Source organism: Ahaetulla prasina, chromosome 1, assembly GCF_028640845.1.
Source record: "Ahaetulla prasina isolate Xishuangbanna chromosome 1, ASM2864084v1, whole genome shotgun sequence".
Taxonomy (NCBI): domain Eukaryota; kingdom Metazoa; phylum Chordata; class Lepidosauria; order Squamata; family Colubridae; genus Ahaetulla; species Ahaetulla prasina.
In genome coordinates this window covers 296,263,813-296,281,339 of record NC_080539.1, presented here as the reverse complement: position 1 = coordinate 296,281,339, position 17,527 = coordinate 296,263,813, and the positions used below count along the sequence as shown (strand labels likewise).

The following is a 17,527-nucleotide window of genomic DNA, read 5'->3' as shown; positions in this document are numbered from 1 at the left end:
TGGTTGTTGATTCACTGCATAGCATAGTTGGGGAGTCAAGATATGCTTTGCTGACTTCATTTCTTCTGGGTTAGGCCTCTCTTTTCTCTTTTGTTTTATGGGTGAGATTGAAATACACTTTAGCAGAATGCTAGAAATAAGCATCTAGATTACATATACTATTCTTGGCTTCATGGATCTTAGGAAGAGTTGCTATCTATTGGAGGCCTCTGAACCCGTAATCAGAAGTTCCTTGACATTCCAACATTCTGTCCTTTTCAGCGTATTGAGGCTTCAGATCTGAATGGTGCAAACCGCCACACCCTGCTCTCCCCAGTGCAGCACCCTTATGGCCTAACTTTATTAGATTCTTACATCTATTGGACTGATTGGCAAACAAGAAGCATTCACCGAGCTGATAAGAACACTGGTGCTAATGTCATCTTGGTGAGAACAAATCTTCCAGGATTAATGGACATCCAGGGCATTGACAGAGGGAGACCACTTGGTAAGTTTTAGTATTTTTTTTAAGCCAGACTTCATGAATTTTTATGGGCATGCTTTAATTCTTGAAAAATCATTCATGTATTTTTTTTTAAAAAAAGCAACCAGCATGTTTATCTGGCCTCCAGACATTTTGTGTAGATTTTACTCCATTATTTATTCCTACTGTTCAAGCATAATTCCATAGGCCTTGTTTGCCTGGGAGTTATGAAATCAAAAGCTCAATTATATCTGGAGGGCATCAGCCTGAGGAAAGCTATACTTAATTAATATTAGCCTTTTTGATGGTAATCTCAGATATGATCCATTTCTCCTAAGGTACTAACAAATGTGGCATGAAAAATGGAGGTTGCTCCGATCTCTGTCTTCCAAACCCTGAAGGCTTCTCATGTGCCTGCCCTACTGGAATTCAACTGAAGATTGATGAAAGATCTTGCGATCCTTCTCCTGAAACCTACCTGCTCTTCTCTAGCCGGGGCTCCATCAGGAGAATCTCACTAGATACTAGTGATCACATTGATGTTTATGTCCCTGTCCCAGAGCTGAACAATGTTATCTCCTTGGATTATGACAGTGTAGATGGCAAGGTTTACTACACAGATGTCATATTAGATGTCATCAGGTAGGTATCTTCTAAATTCCTCATTGTATGTTAATTAGCTACATAATCATATCTTTTTTTCCCCAAACTGTTCTTTGTCAAAGGGATCTGCCTTATGGAAAAATATTTAGGTAGAATGTTCTTCTTATTCTCTATGATATCTTCTTCCAGGCGAGCAGATTTAGATGGCAGTAATATGGAAACTATTATTGGCCAAGGACTAAAAAGAACAGATGGTTTGTCTGTGGACTGGGTAGCTCGAAATCTATATTGGACAGACACTGGCCGCAACACAATTGAAGTTGCAAGACTGGATGGAAGCTGCAGGAAAGTGCTGATAAATAACAGTCTGGATGAACCACGGGCAATTGCTGTTTTTCCTAGAAAAGGGTAAGTGACTGAAAAGTCAGCATTAGCAAAAATATTTATTTAAATAATTTATTGCATTAGGTACAAATATTCTCTTCTGTTGGTGCATCAGCCAAAAAGGTAAGTAACTTTCCCAACCTGGTACCTTCAAGGTATTTTGGACTGTTCTCACTAGTTATGTTATCAGGAAGGAGCTGTTATGTTATCACTAGTTATGTTATGTTATGAGGAGGGAGCTGTTACACTTGGAGGATGCCAGGTTGAGGAAGGGATAGAATGAGTAGGAAAGAAAAAGGAAGAGGATTGGCTAAAGTAGAAGTCTGCCTTCAGACATCAGGCAAATGGATTTCTTTGGTGGACAGGCCATCTTTTAGAGCTGACTGACATGTAACATTTTCCATTTGGTTTATTTTCTTCCAGATACCTCTTCTGGACTGACTGGGGACATATTGCTAAAATTGAACGGGCAAACCTAGATGGTTCTGAACGAAAGATATTGATCAATACTGATTTAGGCTGGCCCAATGGACTGACTTTGGATTATGACATCAGAAGGTCAGTACAACCTTGCATTTCAAAACTATTGACTGCAGGACTGTTGTGGTTTTAAAAAAAACTTCCCCTTTTTTTTAAGACAGGTCCCCAGGCTGCTCTCGAATCAGAAATTGTAACTGAGAGAAAGAACATTTCAGGAGTAGATATTAGTTTAACTTCCATTCTTTCTCTCCTTCTAGGATTTATTGGGTAGATGCTCATCTAGACCGCATAGAAAGTGCTGATCTTAATGGGAAATTGCGCCAAGTGTTGATCAGTCAAGTATCACATCCCTTTGCCTTGACACAGGTACAAAGGAAGGTGGGGTGTGTGTATGAATGCTGAAATGAAACTTAACTTCTAAGCAAATAGTTTGTTTACTTTGGGCACAGTGGACAAAGTTTGTACAGGGATCTTTTTTCTTTCTCCTGAATATCAGCCTGTTAAGCGATGCTATAATTATTTAAAGAGAGGTAATGCAGTGTAGTTCAACTAATGTGCGGATGGTTGGAAACAAGTGTCTTCATGACAGAAGAGTCAAGGAATAATATTGATTCCTTAGATGTACTTAAGGCTTTTGATTCTCTGAAAATCCAATTTTTAAAACAAATATTAATGAAATTTAAATTTGGTACCAGTTTTTGTAAGGTGATTGAACATATTGATGGATCAACTAAAGTTCAGATAAGACTAAACAGCTATTATTCAGATTGTATTATGATTTTCAGAGATACTAAGCAGGGTCATCCTTTATCAAGTTTATTATTTAAACTAGCCCTAGAAGCATTGGCAATAGCACTCAGAAGCAATAATCAGATTTGTGGGATGAAAATGGGAGATATTTGCAGACGTTACAATTTTGACAAATCTGAACAGCTTTCAGGATTATCAATTAATTTTTGTAAATCACATCTGATTTTTCATATTCTTCCAAAACTTCAAAAGGAAATTTCCATAGTTTTAGAGAATTCAGTAGTATATAACAGTTTATAATATTTAGGTATGCCTATTATTAAAATATTAACACAATATTTACAAACACTGTATACCAAAATGGAATAAATTAAGTAAGAAAATGAAAAATTGGGCTTTAAAACATTTCAGTATTGTAGGGTGAATTGCAGCAGTAAAGAGGTAAATTCTTGCAAGGTGTAACTTTTTATTTCAATGCTTCCCAATGATAATTTATTCATCTTCTTTAATATTTATAATTTTTTAAAACTGCCCATCTCCCTTACAGAAAGACTCTGGACGGTGTACAATAAAATATTATCAACATAAAAACTGTACATAAAACTTAAAAAGAGACAATGTTAAAAATTAATTAAAGCTTTTTCTTTTAATTTAATTAATCAAAAATAATTTCAGAAGAGACTTTAACACAGTGACAAAAAATGAGAGTAAATAAAATAATTTATATTAATGTAGTTCCCAGGTATTACTTGAAAAATATAATATGTTGAAAAAAATATAGAAAAGAACAAGTTTTAAATTTTCACAATCCCATTTAATTCCTCTCTGCTTATTACATAGTATTTTAATCATGTGTTTTTCTGTTTTCTGAGCAGCAGGATAGGTGGCTGTATTGGACAGACTGGCAAACAAAATCTATTCAGCGTGTGGACAAATACTCTGGTCGTAATAAGGAGACTGTGTTAGCCAATGTAGAAGGTCTTATGGATATTATTGTGGTTTCTCCTCAAAGGCAAACAGGTATATGCAGTCATCTGGGTTTCTTCATTAATTCATTGTATCGGATTAATAAGTGATGTATTCTCTAAACCAGTCTTCTGCAATCCAGATGGTTGGATTAGAACTCTCATCAACTGATCTGACATGGCCATGAGAGGTGGCTGGAGAATTTGGGGGCTGTAATAATCAAAATACTGGAAGTTTTATGCTGGGGAGGAAAAAACTATATATTTTGTGAAACATCTGGTCTGTATCTTCTAGGCACAAACATTTGTGGAGTGAATAATGGAGGCTGTACCCATCTCTGCTTTGCCAGGGCTTCTGACTTTGTTTGTGCATGTCCCGATGAACCAGATGGACGGCCTTGTTTTAATAGTAAGTTGTTTGTATACTACACCTCCCAGCATGAATCATAGCCCATGTTTTCTCTTACTAAAAGCTGCTTTAGAAAAATGGCTTCATTCTCTTAAATTAAGCTACAGCTATAAAGAACCTCTTTGGTAAAGCATTCAAATGCCTAGGGTAGGGGTCTGCAAACTTGGCTCTTTTTAGACTTGTGGACTTCAACTCCCAGAGTTCCTCAACCAAAAAAGCTCTGGGAATTGAAGTCCACAAGTCTTAAAAGAGCCAAGTTTGCAGACCCCTGGCCTAGGGACAAGAGAGTACTATTTGTCTTTTTTTCAGTTTTATTTTAAAATGTTGTATTTTTTCCTTGAGAGGATTCTTCTATCTTTCAGATATTCCATGTATACCTTCTTCAGTTCTTTAATCTTAGAATATGGTATCATTCAGAAGAGTTTGTTATATTTTGCTAGTAATTTGTGTGTAGTGACTTCAAACATTTTCCTACACATAATATTAGATGTAATTTAGGAACATTCTTTGGTAGATAAAATAAGACCCTTCTTATATATGCTTTCCATTGCACTTCTAGATGCCTGGCAAACTACAAGTGCTTATTTCTCATTTTTGTTCTCATAGTACAACACTACAGATTGCATTATGAGAAGAATCTTATACGCTTCTGCTATAAATAATGAAAAAGTTTATATTTCCATAAATAAAAAGGTCAGGCTTCATCGTCTCCTTTATCTCAGGTTATTTTCCTTTCTCTTCTGTCTAGTTCCTACCATGGGGCCTCCAAATCCTGAGACAACTCATGTAAGCAAAAGGAGCCAGACTTCTACTGACAGATTTAAAACTCCAACAACCAAGCCCCATATTTCTGTGGAAACAATAGAAAGAAAGTGAGTGGTTCTGTTTATTGAAAGTGATTGAGGGGAAAATGTGGGCTGCAATCTCTTTTTTAAATAGGGTCCTCTATCTATCTTTCTTTTTAAACTGCCAGATTTTGGACATCATAATGTTGTATATCTCTATCAGATGATAAGGAATCATAGCTAATCTGATAATTCTAACCATTCAGATATAGCACTGCATTCTTATAGTGACAGTTCATTGTGCTATATTAAAAAAAGGTTTTTCTCATAATAACAGCAGCAATAACTTAGAGTTAGAATAACTATAAAGGTTATTCTTTTTACCTAGTTTTATGCTTTATCTTGGTTCAATTTAACACAGTTTCTAATAGGAAGATGGCTTCATTTGAAGTTCAGCATCTACTTTTTCTTGTTGTTATATAGCTGCTCTGACAAGAAAGTTGGTCAAGGTTTGTGCAACCGAGCAAATGAAGCAATATTGGCAACTGCAGGTGAGTTTTTCATGTTCGTCTTCACATCATTTCAGGGATTCAAGAACAATAGAAATGATCAACTGTTAAGTTGGAGCCATTGAATGAAATTATGTAGGTTGACAAAAGACTAACATTTTGTTCACTATCTTGCACATCAGCTGTTTAATTTTGCAACTTTTCTTTTTTTCTTTTGCTCAATAAATCTTAGTGGGCACTAAGATGCTAATAGTGAATGAAACGACTGCAGATCACCTAGTAATTTCAGACACATATATTAATCTGGTTCTGTTCATCATAATCTAATAGGTAATAAAATGTAAATAAATGCTTAATCATGTGGGGCAAGGGTGACAAATTGGCAGCCCATGGGCTGGATATGTCACATGCAGCCCACGCTCACCCTGGCTCTGCAAAGGAAAAAAATCCTCATGATTTCTCGCGATACATCATGTGACACGATCGAATTTGACACCCGTGATCTAGGGCACACAGGTTTTTACTACCTCAAATATATAGTCGTAGAATGACAACATCACCCTTAATCTGACTGTTAATCTTCTTTCAGGAGAAGGGCTACATGTCAGTTACATCACTGGAGGTCTTCTCAGTATACTGAGTATTCTGCTGCTGATTGGTGCTGTGATTATATACAGGTAATTCTATATCTTCCTTCAGTCTTTCTGAATTAATGTATCAGAATACTTTAAGCACATGCCAGGATTTCTTTGAATTCAGTACTTTAAATTATAAGAAAATGTATCATTTTACCCTGCAAAACTAATTAGATGCGACAGTGCAGTATTCTTACAGGATAACTGGAGTTTAGAAGCAAGATAATGCTAGACAATAAAGGTCAGCTGCTTGTTTATTTACATAATTTAATTTGTAAGAAAACCTTCCTTTTCATATATTTCTGTAAAGGATAAGTGGTAACAGAATTCACATTCAACAGACTGGATTTCTAGTATCTATGTATGCTGCCTGATAATTTTAAGTAGGTCTATAAGGAGAAATTTCCTGACAGTTAGAACAATTAATAAGTGGAACGACTTGCCTTCAGAAGTTGTGAATGCTCCAACACTGGAAATTTTTAAGAAAATGTTGGATAACCATCTGACTGAGATGGTATAGGGTTTCCTGCCTGGGCAGGGGGTTGGACTAGAAGGCCTCCAAGGTCCCTTCCAACTCTGATGTTATGTTATGTTATGTTATGTTATAATGGAATAGTAAACATGCTTTGGTTTAAATCTTTCATTTTTGAATGGATATTTACCTTGTTTGTGAATGGTATTGTTTATTGCTTTGCCAGGATGAAACAAAATACACTTTGTCCCTTTAAACAGATGTAACAATGACTATACAATTAACTGAAGAGCTCTGATGAAGTGTACATTATTTTGCCATGAATTTCACTAGGGGTTTTTGGTGTAGGGATGAGGGGTTGTCTGTAGGAATTTGCAAAAGCTAATGTTTTTAAGGAAATGCATTGAGATGCAGAGTGGCCTTGGACTAGTCACACCTTCTCACTCTGAACTGTCTACTGTGTTGTTGATATGGAAATGAAAGGAAGGGAGATCTCCATGGTAGTAGTAAATGTGTAGATCAGAATCTAATAAATAGACAAATGTTTTCTCTTCATCATATTGTTCCTGCAGGCATAAGAAATCCAAATTCACAGATCCTAATCTAAGTAATCTGACCTACAGTAATCCCTCTTATCGGACATCTACCCAAGAAGTGAAGATTGAAACAATTCCCAAGCCAGCCATATATAATCAGCTCTGCTTTAAGAAGGAGGTAAAGAGCTCTTTTCAGAACTTGATATTAATCTGCTGTGGCATTAAAAACAAAATTGCAGTAGGGTAATTTATTTGCATTATTGGAATCCTTAGCTGCCTTAGGCAGTCAGAAAATTGGAAAGTCTTGTTTTAGTTATATTAATTACAGTCTTTGCTGCTTTAATCATAGGACTTTATAATGTGTATCTTCCACTTTGAGTTGGTCCAGCTGATCTGTGTCTATTGGTGCTTTGCTACCCATTAATATTATGGTTGAAGGAAACCAATAATAGTTTTAAGAGTTTAGCCATGATTTCTTTCGAAATCTCCTGAAGTCTCCTCTGTTTCTTCCTCAGCATCTTTCTCACCCCTCTGATAGCCTTTCACCATTCCTCTTTTGACCATCCACAGCCTCATATCAGGTATCATAGCTCTGTGTTTGTGCAACTTCCACCTCCCTTGTTTCTGTTATGTTAAGTGGCCTAATGCTCTCTTCTGCTTGGCTAACTTTCTGCTTTGTGCTGTTGAACTACTGTTGTTGTTTCTGTTCTTAGAAAGAAGTACAGGAAATTCTTTTATAATTGCCCTAGTTATGTCATTTTATACTGCCTGAATTTTATTTTTACATTTGCATCTAGCACATAATCAAAAAGTGATCAGCCAAAAAGAGGCCTTTTGAAAGAGGTGAAGCATGATTTAGAGAAAAATTACTTTACCTTGAATAGTTCTCTCCTTTCCTATGCATCTTGCTCGATTTGGAGACATAATACCTTGTGCCATTTGTTTTTATATTAAAATTAATTATGGATTGTACTTCTCATTTTCAATAAAGATTTTCCCTTGGACATTTTTAGTATTGCATAAATCAGATATTGCCAATATTTCTAATTTTTACTATACTTCCCCTACTGGAGATTAGACGCAAATCTCAGAACTGTGGACAGGGAGGGGTCTCCATAAGATGTATGTAATGGGAAACATCTGCACTTGTTATTTTGGTATTGATTCCTAGTTTAATAATTACTTATATTAATAGGATTTTGCTATTATCATTGTTTCTAGTAGGTCCTCATTTGTCATTTCTTCTAATTTTTCAGTTACAAGATTTTTGCTTGTACTTTTTACTATTGTCCTTCATATATTTATTGCTTCTTTTACTAACACTTAAGTAAACTGAATTTGCAAAGGCATTTCTCAGAAGTTGGTAGGCTAGATAGTATTTCATACTTGCATAATGTGACATATTAGAGAAATTCACAACAATGCATTACTATTTGATAGTGTTCTAAAATGCTGTAAAACTTGTTTGCCTTCCATAAATCATTCTCAGATGTGTGCTTCCTTTTTTCAGATTTGTAAATTAAGAATATTTTGCATAACTTAGTAACATTTTGCTTTTGTAAGTTTGTTTCATTCTTTGCTTCTTCATCATTTACATTTTAAGAGTCAAAGGAAAGTTTTTCTATCACTAGTTAATCTGATTAAGAGACTGTTTGTTTGCATTTAATCCAGGTGTATCCAAGCTTTTGACTTGCCTGGGCTATATTTAGCTGAACAGCAGTTGTCTTGGGTAGCATATAAAATATATAATACAATTAAATATATATATATATATATATATATATTTATATATAAATAACAAGCTTCCTCTATTTTAAAATAACTGTTATTATATCTTGTGGGGCTGCATTATTAACCGTCCAAGGGTGCATGTGTGGCCCATAGGCTACAGGCTGGACATGCTTATCTCACCTAAGTGATTCTAGGTATGGCTTACAGGATTAAAATTCATTCCCCCCCCCCTCACACACACACATAATCTACCCAAGGAACTTTGATTCCACTCATCACCACCAACAAAGCACGTCCAGTCTATCCCAGATGTCTGTGGGAACAGTCAAGTCTTGCAGAAAGCTAACACTTTCCAAGTTTCTGGGAGGTGGGGATTCTGTTCCATAGGACATGTGCTGCTACTGAAAAGGTACAATTTGGTCCAACAAGTTTACATTGTTTAATGGAAGGGGTCCAGAACACGTTTTCTCTACTAGTTGTGGTGGGGTGAGCAGAAACAATGGGAGAAAGGCAATCCTGCAAATAGCCTGGTCCTATGTTATGGTGGGCTTTATAGGTGGTGACTATTACTTTGAATTGCACCTGGAAACCTACTACCATTGTTTAGAATCCCATCTTTAGACCAACTTTCCCCTATATGTTGTTTTGTTTGTAGTACATTGTTAAATCTGAATTAATTCAAATCGGTCTTCAATATTTGGAACTATATTTCTTGACTCCACTAGTCTTCATACTTGAAGGGCACCAAGATGGGAATGTCTGGTTTAGATGGGACTATGATGATTTGTTGGGAAGAATATCTGCCCCATGAGTTGGAGGTTATAGTTCATTGTTTCTTTAATCATGTGACAAGAATTGGTCTTTTAAAAGTACTCTGCTTTTTATATTTGACTGTACATCTGTCTTGGTATTATTTGTTTGCAGACTGGTCCTGATCATAGTTACACCAAGGACAAGATCAAGATTGTTGAAGGAATATGCCTCCTATCCAATGATGAATCTGAATGGGATGATCTTAAACAGATAAGAAGCTCTCGGGGATGTATTCTCCGCGACCATGTATGCATGAAGACTGACACAGTCTCTATCCAAGCCAGCTCTGGCTCACTCGGTGACACTGAAACTGAGCAATTGTTGAAAGAGGAGCAGTCAGAATGTAGCAGCATCACTGCAGCCACTACTCCTGAATGTCATGGCTCCCTTCCAGACACAGGCTGGAAGCACCAGCGCAAACCCTCAACAGAAAGTGAAGTCTAAAGAATATGCAGAGACTTGTCCCTCCTACTGTCATCCTTCACATTGATGAAATAGGATCCTGCCTTCTATTCAACGAAAAAGTTTGGAGTCCAGAGACTTCCTTTGCAGAAGCATTTGAGCTGGACTGTGCCTTTGAGGCAGATGGAACACAGCTAAGGGACCCTTTTCACTCACTGCTAGATCATGTTTATTTATACGTCCTTTCATCCTAGAAGCTGTGATGTTGAATCTAGTAGCAGTTTCTTTTTCAATTGAATCTGACACAGATTTCATCTGGGTTTGTGCATAAGCTGGTCAAAGATACCAAATCTTCAGTGGCCAGTTTTATGAACTTAGCCATAATTGATACCTGTCACTTTTTCTCAGAGGGTATTGGCACTAACTGGATTTTGCACTGTACTCCTTCTGTTTTAAGAGGAAAGGGTTAGAGCCAATTGAACTGCCTGAAATGAGCAAGGGAATACAACAACAGGTCACTTTCACAGGTTCTGTACAGGGAGAGCAAATACATCTGAAACTTAATTGCAAGGGACAATAAAATATCACCACCGTTTTTACAAACTGGGGAACCAATGCTGCATCTAATATAGGATGTGAGGAATTTAAGAAGGTAAAGTCTTAGTCTGTTGCTGGCAACAGTCATTGGTCCTGTGATATCCATCATAATACCATTTTTAAAATATAGATAGAACTTACAAATCTGTTTCCCGGATAAACTGTTTTTTTCCCCATTTTCACTGGGCTTCCATTTAATTTTGACCTGCAAGGGAAGTTCTGGTGCAACATTATTTAATCATTCTTATTACCTGGTTCACAGGGCCAACTGCTGAAAAACTGTGCTGCTGAAATATGTGTGGAACACAAAAGCAGTGTATTAGGTTTAAGTATCTGGAACAAATTGGGTGTAGCAAAAATCCAGTTCCAATTTTCTGTTGAAAAATAGGGGTCTTCTTCTAACTTATTTTTTGCCAGTCTTTTCTCTTTAGAAATCCTGGAAGGAATAATTTAACTGCACCTTTTTTCTCATATTTGCTGTATTAGTTGAGCAGACAAAATGTGGTGTCAAAAAGTGGGTGCGTGCAATTGAAAAATAATGTATGTGGACAGGGAATAATGCAGTTAAGGTGACAGATGGCACACTACAAATAATTTGCTTATATAAAAAAATCCTTTTTAACTACATCAAAAATGATGCTATTACTCATTCTATGCTATAACAAAAACTCAAAAGCTGAGAAACTGCCATTTCACAATATGCACTGTGGGTGATGACTTACACAGCAAAGAATACTGTTTTGCACATTGTCCAAACTTTATTTGACAACACAGAAGTTCTACGGAAGTCCTATCTAGAACTATTAACCATATGAGGTATTCTCTGGGAAAATGTGATTGTCTCATTCTAGTTCTGCAGCTGCTCCCCCATGGTCAGTGAAAGATGCGTGGACAATGGTTGTGTCCCTGTGACATTAGTCTTGATGAAGAGCACAAATTTCCTGTGCCCAAACTAGTCATCCATCTGCTTTCTTGGTCTGTGTATTGTTCAAGCAGGAAGGCAGGAAAAATTCAAATGGATTCATGGACCACTGCAAGTTTATTTTTTACCTCTGTTCAAAATCAGCATGTTGTAACTTTATTACATCATTTCTTCCACTGAAAGAAATATAGCTTTCTGTTCTTTTCCAAACATATACTGTTATCAGCAAGTTGACTTAACAATCTGCACACTCGAGCATTGGATAAATCATCTAGAATAATACTACATGCAGAAAAATGTTTCCCTGATCATGTTCAAAGGGATCCTTTCAATACAGAGCTTGGTCATAGCAGCTGTATAATGGCTGCAAGGATGGTTGCTGTTGTGTATGCATTCAGCTGTTTTAAGTAGTATATTCCTTCCATTTTATTTTCCAGTTCTAAGCAGCAAGATCAGATGTGAGTTTATGAAGTCCAATATTTCTGGGCGGCATGAAATTGGGGAAAGTTGTTTAATTGAACTGTCTTTTCAGTTTCAGGCTCTTATCTGTTCAGATTTGAATGTTTATTGACCATTGCTTTAGTGTATGATAAATTAGTGTTTAAACTCTAAAGATGGAGTTCCATAGATGGACATGCATTGTCTATTTTATGCTATATTTCCATAACTGACTCTTCCTATGCTGATACTTAATAAGTGCCATATTCTCTGTACCTTCATCTCTTTGAATTCTGAACTTCATAGGGAGTAGAAGGGGAAACATAGCCCAACCTAAAACATTATTTTCCATAAGTATCTAAGACTATTCTCTTCAGAAAGAGATCTTACTAAAAGTCAGATAAGCAAACATTTACTTAATTTTTATAAGCACCTGAACTCTAGACTGCGGGATTAAGAGGCTACTAGCACTTAAATATGGATTATTGTGTAGAACAGTTAACATTGCTTCTATTTTTGTATTACAATCTTTCTGAAAAAGAAAGTTGACTGATTTATGTAATCTCATCAAAGGTCTCAATGTATTGAACTATACTTTCCAGATTTATCACTCTAGAGGTAGACCTTGCTTAATTACTGCCCGGTTTGGCAACTGTTTGAAGTTACAATGGCAAAGTCAGATTTTAGAAAAACATAACTTTATGATCAATTCTTATGCTTACAACTGTTTCAGCATCTATTGTGATCACCATTTGAGCACTTCACAACCAGGCATTTACAGCCATCACACCATCCCATGGTCACATGATCACTATTTGCATGCTTCACAATCAGCTTCCAATAAGCAGTCAATGAAGACATAAAGTCACAAATTTCAATTGGTGGTAATGTCCTCCTATCGGGATAAGTCTGTTCCCTTAATGACCGCATGGCTTAGCAATAGAATTGCTACTCCCAATTGTGGTTATTAAGCAAAGACTACCTGTATCTGCTATACATCAGTTCAATCTAGATTTGAAAGTCTGTTTGGTGGTATAATAGGTATACATTGGAATATAATAAGTACACCTTCCTTCTGCAGTTCTTTTTTTGAAAACAAAATGTATCATGGTTATTTTCTAATTTCATAAAGTAAATCAAGTTATGAAACTTTTTCTAGGCCAACTGGCATTCTAGTGATACACAAAAAATACAATCTAAAGAAGAGTGGATAGGTCAGAAAGAGCTAAATTTGATCTCATTTAATTGACCTGTGGTTAATATTAGTCTCAAACTTTGTATCTAATAATGTAATTCTGTGACAGAAATAATAGTTTCACATATTTCTGATAGCCAGCTAAGAGTCTATTTTCAGTTTTCAAATTTTCCCCTTTCTTGCAGAAATCTTAGCACAGAAATGTTCTTGAATTATCTTACATATACTGTACATTTGAAATCTTCCAACAGATTTTCAATTGTATTAAAGACTGGGGATTGTGAAGATCACGGGTGTCAGACTCGCCGCGTCACGTTGCTGTCACGTGACATTTTGAGATGTTTTTCCCATTCATGGAGCTATGGTGGGTGTGGCCTGCATGTAACACCCCTGGGAAGACCATTCCAATATCTTTTATAAAGATGTTGGAAAGTACTAATTAAAAGGGAATCCAGACTTTTGCAATCTGCCATATATCGGTAGAAATCATTTAGGACTGCTTCGAAGAGCGACTATTCAGTTATGTGATGAAAATTTGTGACCAATGCCTGTATTTGCAGCATCTCCTCTCCCACTCTGTCACATTTGCCATTACCGTTGTTCAGCATGGTAGCATATTGTTGTTTGCCTGATCCATTTTTTTCCTTTTGCGCCCTCATAGAGCAGAGATATAGCTTCTTAGCTCTTCCTGAGCTGCTTTTGTCCCAAGTCTCTAAATAGTACTAACCACAACTTAACAAGCTCAGCACTGTGACTTTAATTAGTTGATTAGAATCTTCCAGCCAGCTGGTAGCTGCTGCTTGAAAATGACAAGATCTTAATTTCTCGCTAAAGCCTTTTGTTGGGCTCTAAGAGGATTCTGGCTCTCAGAAGAAGGAAGTCCCAAAGGTGCTTTTTTTTCCCCAAGAGGCAACTGGACTTTCTTGTTTTTCTTTGAAGACATTTTGCTTCTCATCCAAGAAACTTCTGCATCTCTAGTCCAATTGCCTCTTGAAAAAAGTAGCTCTGAGACAGCCATGACCTGGATGATTGAGAATCTCCATAGACAGGAGAAGCAAGGCAAACAACTAGTTAGTGCATTGCTTTCAATGTGTGTTCCCCAGTGTGTGCCTGCCTACTCTCTAGTAATCTCTCCTTTTTCAATGAATGGAAATATAATAATCCATTCTTCTTGCTAATTATTTCAGCTTTGGGGTGAGCATTCCAAAGGACAGAGGAATGGGAAGAAAGGGATACAAAAGTTGCCCTATTTCCCAACTTCCTTGTGAATCAAGTTCCGGAAACCACCTCAAGTTTGGCCTCACCCATTTGGATAATAAATAATTTATTAAATTTATATGCTGCCTGACTCCTAATGATTCTGGGTGGCTTACAACTGTACATTTAAAAACGCAGAAGTGGGGGGACCGTCTATACAAAATTAGCACAACAGAAGTAATTCAATGGCGAAGAGAATAAACCAAGAAAGGAACAGAAATTTTAAAATGGTCATCAGTCATCCTCTCCAAAGTCTAATATAAATAGGCAAGTCTTTAAGGCTCTTCGAAACACCACAAGGTGGCAGCTGTTTAAATCTCAGGGGGAACTTTATTCCAGAAGCCAGGCGCTGCTGTGGAGGTCACACTTCCAAGGCACCAATAGATGTCATTGTTTAATTGATGGGACCCAGAGCACACCAATCATGCCAGATCAAACCAGTGAGGCAGATACTTTGTTGTGTCCGACCCATCTTGACCCCATGGGCAACATTCCTCCAGGCCTTCCTGTCCTCTACCATCCTCTGGAGTCCATTTAAACTCATGCCTACTGCTTCAGTGACTCCATCCAGCCACCTCATTCTCTGCCGTCCCCTTCTTCTTTTGCCCTCAATCGTTCCCAGCATTAGGCTCTTCTCCAGTGAGTCCTTCCTTCTCATTAGGTGGCCAGAGTATTTCAGTTTCATCTTCAGGATCTGGCCTTCTAAAGAGCAGTCAGGGTTGATCTCCTCTAGGACTGATTTGTTTGTTCGCCTTGCTGTCCAAGGGACTCGCAGGAGTCATATTTTTCTAAAGCAAAGTAAAGCTGAAATAAAATCCTAAGCACAGTCACAACTGTGTGATTTTTCACATAGTGATCATTTCAGTTAGTGGTCTCAATTGTGGTTGCTTAAATTAAATCTTTGCAGAGTTTTCTTACAAAAAATAATAATAATTCAGACATACTGAATTTCAACTCTCATACTTTCCTAGCATCAAATGCATCTGTAAAACCCTGAGGAAGTATATCTATTCCTTTGCTATTTGCAGATACACATTTAAAAATATAGATGAAAATTAGGAGGTTCATGTTATATCCCCATTGTCAGATAAACTGATGAAAAAATAGATGCTGCACTTTCAAAAGACAAGTTGGCAAGGTGTTTAAGCCATGTATTTTCATACTCCTCTGCAAGGATTCTCTTGTCCACATTTGTCTTACTTTTTGGATCTTGGTTATGGATTGAAATGTGGAAGCAGTGAGAATAATTTTAAGCCCACAGGAACTGATTTTCTGTAAAATCTCTACTTAGCAAATACATTAATATTACAAGAGAAATAATGAAAGTGAAAGCCATTATTATGTCTAATTCAGCTTTTTTTAATCTGATGTCCTCCAAAGATGTTGACACTGCAGTTCCCAGAAATTCCAGCCTGCATATCCAAAGCTGGCAGTAAATTTGGGGAGTTGCAGTAGCTTCATTTTTCGATGATTTTCATGATTTCCAGTTGATTTTTTTCCTCTTCTGAAAACTTTTTCACTGATATGTTATTTGACTTGAGAAAATACCTCATTTATAGCCATATTATCTGCTTTGTCTATATAGTTTGGGGAAAAACTTTTTCCATTGGACAATAAGAAACAAGTTATGCTAGCTAGCTATATTGTATTTGTATACATATACATATCTATGTAGGTCTTTGGTTATTCGGGTTTTCTCCAGCGTAAAATTGGAAGTGTCTTGGCGACGTTTCGATGAAGTCTCATTCGTCATCTTCAGGCTTCAGCTTTGTGCTTCTGGGAGCAAATTCTGCTCCCAGAAGCACGAAGCTGAAGCCTGAAGATGACGAATGAGACTTTGTTGAAACGTCGCCAAGACACTTCCAATTTTACGCGGGAGAAAACCCGAATAACCAAAGACCTACATACAAACACCCGTGAAAACCTCAGAAAACATACATATCTATTCTCCTACATGCAGAAGGGGGAAACTAGATCTTAACTATATTTATTTTTAGTTGGTTCCAATCTTTGTAGCCATTAAAACTTCTTTACACTTGAGGAATGAGAAAAGCAAATTGCAGTCAGGCATGCAGCTTTGTAGCAGTAAATATAGTAATATTGAGGCCATTTCATTTGATTAAAAAATTGTGAAATATTAAGCCATTCTTCTGACATAAAGAGGGATGTGTGGTTCTGAGTATAGGAATTTAGTTAAAAGAAAAAGTTTCACCAGAGATCAATAGTGTTTTCATCCCAGCTATATGTACTAAATTGCATGTGAATCCTTTTTCATAGATAAAGGTGCTTTCCGTTGCACGTTCTGATTGTATACTTTACCTGCTTCTTCAAAATCCTTTGCCCTTCTCTTCCATTTTACCCAAAACAGTGTCAGCATAGCAGGAAACTGAAGGAATGGCACCAACTCTTCTAATCTCACTTGTAAAACAAGCAAGGATCAATTTCCCTTGTGCTAGCACGCTTTGACTGAACATTACCTAATTCATGGTTCTTTGCTTGCATGTTTAAAAAAAAGCAGGTTTCATTGTACCGGGACTATACAGAATATGGAAAGGCCAGGAGTGGGGAATAATTTTTGAGCACTCATTTACTATGTAAATAGCATTTTTTCTCCCATATGTTCTGAACTAATGATAGTTAACTTCCCTGCATCCACGTGTAATGGTTTTAATGTTACCTGCTGAAAAATGATGTCATTTTTAGTTACCGTATTGCTATGTTCAATACCTTAGGATACGGGTGTCAAACTAGATCACGTCATGGGCCGAATCATGATGTATCACAACTTTTTTGCCTTTGCAGAGCTGGGGTGGGTGTGGCCTGTGCATGGCTGCCAGTTTGACAGGCCTGTCTTAGGGAATTATGATAATTTAATACTTTAGCTTTCTAAAAATCAATTTGCTGTCCATTTAAACTATGAATTACACCTTAACCAAACCTGCCTCCTAAACAAATAGATTTCAGAAAGTCTCAACTTCTCTGAAGATATAGGCAACTTAGGAGTAATGTGAAGCCAGGGAAATGGGAATTCATTGGTGGAATTAATTTACACATTTGGGATTGAATGTTAAAAGCAGTGGTGGGATTCAGCCAGTTTGCACCACTTCGGGAGAACCGGTTGTTAACTTTCTGAGCAGTTTGGCAAACTGGTTGTTGGAAGAAATCATTAGGGCAGAGAACC

General features: G+C 36.9%; 1 protein-coding gene across 1 annotated transcript in view; it reads left to right on the top strand.

The window, feature by feature from the left end:
* LRP4 (LDL receptor related protein 4) overlaps positions 1-16,106 on the top strand; it is a 123,539-nt gene extending 107,433 nt beyond the window's left edge. The window contains exons 28-39 of the mRNA XM_058161972.1: positions 262-487; positions 802-1,105; positions 1,256-1,474; positions 1,874-2,008; positions 2,188-2,296; positions 3,556-3,700; positions 3,941-4,054; positions 4,803-4,926; positions 5,323-5,390; positions 5,938-6,025; positions 7,028-7,169; positions 9,647-16,106. Coding sequence (XP_058017955.1) covers positions 262-487; positions 802-1,105; positions 1,256-1,474; positions 1,874-2,008; positions 2,188-2,296; positions 3,556-3,700; positions 3,941-4,054; positions 4,803-4,926; positions 5,323-5,390; positions 5,938-6,025; positions 7,028-7,169; positions 9,647-9,979 — 2,007 coding nt within the window. The 3' untranslated portion in view covers positions 9,980-16,106. The remainder of the gene's footprint in view (positions 1-261; positions 488-801; positions 1,106-1,255; positions 1,475-1,873; positions 2,009-2,187; positions 2,297-3,555; positions 3,701-3,940; positions 4,055-4,802; positions 4,927-5,322; positions 5,391-5,937; positions 6,026-7,027; positions 7,170-9,646) is intronic.
* Positions 16,107-17,527: the final 1,421 nt, after the last annotated feature.